General features: G+C 32.4%; 1 protein-coding gene across 2 annotated transcripts; it reads left to right on the top strand.

Moving 5' to 3' along the window:
* The first annotated feature begins 1,240 nt into the window (after positions 1-1,240).
* On the top strand, positions 1,241-3,431 carry LOC133191432 (uncharacterized). Of its 2 annotated transcripts, none has more exons than XM_061327189.1 (2): positions 1,241-1,742; positions 2,565-3,431. In XM_061327189.1, exons 1-2 carry the CDS (start codon positions 1,633-1,635, stop codon positions 3,157-3,159), a joined length of 705 nt encoding a protein of 234 aa, XP_061183173.1. In that variant the 5' UTR covers positions 1,241-1,632; the 3' UTR covers positions 3,160-3,431. The 2 variants fall into 2 exon arrangements, with proteins under 2 accessions (XP_061183173.1, XP_061183174.1); XM_061327190.1 differs by lacking the exon at positions 1,241-1,742 and adding an exon at positions 2,390-2,422.
* Positions 3,432-4,290: the final 859 nt, after the last annotated feature.

The raw sequence follows: 4,290 nt of genomic DNA, 5'->3' as shown, positions 1-4,290 counted from the left end.
TAACAATATTATCGTATGTTTCTAACAATTGATAAACCGTAGAATGACCAGGCAAGAAACCAGCCTGGTATTTGTAAAAAATATTATTACAATGAAAGTAGTTATACAAGTGTTTAAATACAATACGTTCCATGACTTTACCAACACAACTTAACAATGAAATAGGTCTATAGTTTGACAAAACAGCTGGATCGTCTTTTTTAAAGAGAGGAATAACATTAGCTAATTCTTTTGATTGGGCTGTTATTTAAATATGTATATTTTATATATATATTTAAATTATTAATGCCTTTTACCTGTTCAAGTAAATAATTAATAATATGCATTTTACTTTAATTCAATACAAATTACGTATCTTTAATAACGAATAATTGGTTTCACCCCATTCCGTTTCTCGATTAAAATGCATTAAAAAAAAAAGTATCCAACACATATCAAGCGCTCTAAACTAATTAAATTGAATCGTACATTATTAAGATATTCATACCAAAGAAATATGAATTCATAACGCGGGACTTTTATTTTTATATCAATTCAAGAATTTGTTCCTCGAAACTAGAGCTCTTATATTTTGATTCAATTTAAAACATAGCGAATATAAAAACCTGATAAAATGATGCCAATAATAAACTGATGACAATTGTACATTTATTTATAATCTACGAAATTTGAAAACATTATGAGAAACAAATTGAAAGAAAATGAATGGAATCTTTGTTGAATGAAATATTAAACAAAAAGTTAAAATAAACAGGAAATGCTGCAATAAATCTCAAATATACGATAAAGTTTGATTGCTTATAGCATCTGTAGAATGTTCAAACATTCTCAGAAGCCAGAAAACCCAGACACTTGTCAACACTTAGGTTCAATAAGGAACCCGACACAGGAAAGTAGCGCCCTGCCAATAGACACGCTTCTGTCTCTAAAACTACCAACTCTACTGAGGCGTTACTTTCACTCTTTTACGCCGATTCAAATGGAATTTTTTCTGCAGGGTGATGACAAATTCGTTTGATTTTCATCACGGCAGGCAATAAAAACCCGCAGGATGAAGTAACTAGAGAAGCCGTAAGGCTAAGTCAAATTTCTGACGTTTATGGTTCTAATCACAAAAAGAGGAGGGTTTGATGCAATCAACTTTCATTTGAAAAATTTATGTACAATATGTACACATTTATATAACACATTAGTGTTTACATTATATTGCTATCTCTTATAAAAACTGCGATCCAGTTCAGCAGGGTTCATATCACTGTATCCTATATAAGCCGTCTGCCCTGTGTTGGGGTTTCATTACTTTTTGATTTACACCGCTTGACGACAACCTTTAAAGACGATTTAACTTTTTAAAACCTATGTAAACTCATCAAATCTACATCAAGACTTTTAACCTTTGGGAAGAGAGAACTGTATTTTTGCCGTTTAATATTGGCTTCCGCATAAAATTCGCCGCAGATCGAGTGAAATAATTGGAATTAGTGCAAAGTGTCTTTATCTATCGATATCATTTAAAGAATCTTCCCCCAGTGTCCGTTATCAGAGGACAGATGATAACCCTGGTATGCCTGCCTCCCGCGGAGGTGTTTATACAGCCCCTTACAATTCGGATATAAACGTACCCCGCATGAGATGTTCGGACCAGAAGCTTCCAAGCCAGCAACCAGCAAACATATAGTGCAGTCCAAACACTTTTCTAAAAGGATTTTATTATTTGCCTTTAGCTTTTCAGCAATTATAAGGTTTGTTGATTTTTTTCTTATTTTTGAAATTAATTTCTTTCTATTCTATTCAATTGTTTTCTTTTATCAAAGATATTTAAATTCATTTTAAATCTTTGATCATCGAGTGAAAAAAATTAAACAAATGTTCAAAAAAGAGAATATTCCTCAAAGGAAGTGTTGATTTTTTTTACTTTTTTTTTTACTTTTTTTTTTTTTTTGCAAATAATATTATAAAGACGGTTTTGATTTTAACCGAATTTGATTAAATTTCTTGTAAATACATATTTAAATTAGAAAAATCTTATTACTGTTCATGATTGAATAATTTCGTCTTAAAGTAAAAATAACTTCTTGGAGTAAAGTAAGAGAGCATATCTCTCTGTTATAGAGTAACGTGACAGACAGATATCAAAAGGTTAAAATGTATTCAGTGTGGAAGAAAACAAAAGTTCCTGATAAGAAGGGAAGCAATTAAGTGTTTTGTTTTCGAAGACAGTCAAAGGGAAATGTAATTGAATATTAAGAGATCGGCGGCTTCCACACAAATTGTTGTATAGCAATGATCTAAGATACAATTTCAATGTAATGACCGGAACTAGTAAGCGCTTTCTCCTCCCTTAATTAACTTATAAATACTAGAAAATCGTGTGAAAATCGTCTCATACACTTAGTGTATAATTGCTCGTTCAGAGATGTAGGTAGGCAAATATTTGTGACATATCTGGCATGATGCTTAGACTCTCAATGAATTGGTGAATTACTACTGCTCATTTTTAGCCTATACACATTTTATGTGAATCATTTGAATAAAAATATAAAATACTTTTAATTCATTTACAGAATGTTGGAGTTTATCTACTTTTTCTGCCTGATTGGAGTGACAACAAAGATCTTTGCTTTACCAATATTGTCTACAGATCTTAGAGACAACAATTATTTTGGCGTACCAAGGGATGTTGAGGACGTGTCCGTTCCAGCACAATTTCTCGTTAATTATGAAAACTTGATGAACTCTGATGAGGATTTGAGTTACCCTGTCTTGCCATTACCCCAGAATCCACCAGAATGGCTGATGACACTGATTCATAGGATCATGGCCAAGTCGTCTGGTTTTTCCAACAGACAAAAGCGCGGGTATCCGGATTATTCGGATCCAGCCCTCCAAGCAATTTTACGCGCCTTTTACAATACATATGGCGGATATGGTGGCAGAATGGGTCTCCGATATGGACGCTCAGTTCGATCTGTACGAAACCGTATCCCTGTTCAACATAGAATTTTCCATAATTCGTTTTTGAAACGAATGAAAGCAGACTCCCATTCCAGAGGTCGTTTTCGAAGGTCATCGTACAGACAAGATGAACTACGAAGACTTATTAGAATGTTTTATTCAAGGGGAAAAAATGTCGGACGCTTAGGTATGAAATTTGGCTGAAAAGTGTGTTTTATACCTACACGGTATCCTATTGACCTCAAAGGCAGCAGACTATTGAATGTTATTCGTGTAAGATATGGACCAGTGAGGGCGCTTCACGATGTTTGCAATGCACTCTCTTAAACAATGAGTTGATGAATCTCTCTGTTATGTAAATAATGTACATAGTGTATTTATTTATACTGTTTGTAAATATTGTATATATTGTGCAAGATAAAAAAAAAACTCGATAAATCTTTGAAAAAAAAAATTAAAAGTTTAAAAGTATAATATTTTTTTGGGAGTCAATCATTAATATCGATGCGATTGTTTGTGTGATTGTTGCTCAGTTCTGTCTGAATCTCTCTTTTTAATGTAACCTTTCATTCATATTGCGTAGTTTGCTATTGCCAAAAATAATTTTAAGTGAAACGCACGATTTATTACTACAGAAATGTTTTAAAGTTCTGTTTCAAGTAGTTAATATTCATGATGAAATGCTTAAATTTGATAGCTTATTTTTAAAGAAACTATTTGAGCCCAAGTATAATCAACTATAAAATTCAAAATTCAAAATGACTTTCAGTTCAAAATTATATTCAGATTGAGGTGTTCCTCATGCAGCAACCTTTTAAAAGAATTATTCGCATGCAAATGATTTATGAAAAAAGAGGGCAATTTTATTCCAGAAGACCTAAATTGTATTTGCACGCTTCCCCCATTTTATTCAAATTAAAATCGAACGAAATGAACAGATCGTTAATGTATATAATTACAGACCGGTGATTGATGAGAAATATTGGATGTAACGACCAATACAAAAAAATTATTTACACAAGAAAACTTTCATGCAAGGAACAGCTTAAGGCAATGTTATTGGTTGCCTAATTGTTAATTTTAACCTGATGGCACGCATTTTGGTGATAAAATATCATTCAAAAAACATTAAAGTGCTGCCGATCTTTCACTCGCCATCCCTGATGTGTTCTTCTGTACTGAATTGAAATATTACCGTATAGCTACCAAAACGATCGTTTACACCGAAGCTTTTAAAGTGTTTCAGTTTTATGATGTCATTACAGAAATTAAGTGTATCATATTGAGCTCTTCTAGTTAAAGTAATGGGGAACTGCAATATATGCATTTTGTTTA

This window comes from Saccostrea echinata, unplaced genomic scaffold (genome assembly GCF_033153115.1).
Source record: "Saccostrea echinata isolate AGI-Se365-2 ecotype Australia unplaced genomic scaffold, CSIRO_AGI_Sech_v1 ptg000023l, whole genome shotgun sequence".
Classification (NCBI taxonomy): Eukaryota; Metazoa; Mollusca; class Bivalvia; order Ostreida; family Ostreidae; genus Saccostrea; species Saccostrea echinata.
This window is presented reverse-complemented; position numbering and strand designations above follow the sequence as displayed.

What these genes read in the sequence shown, in the direction of transcription:
- LOC133191432 (XM_061327189.1), top strand. Translation starts at nt 1,633, where the DNA reads ATGTTCGGACCAGAAGCTTCCAAGCCAGCAACCAGCAAACATATAGTG. An exon ending in AGCTTTTCAGCAATTATAAG is followed by an intron (nt 1,743 to 2,564) that starts GTTTGTTGATTT and finishes ATTCATTTACAG; the next exon opens with AATGTTGGAGTTTATCTACT.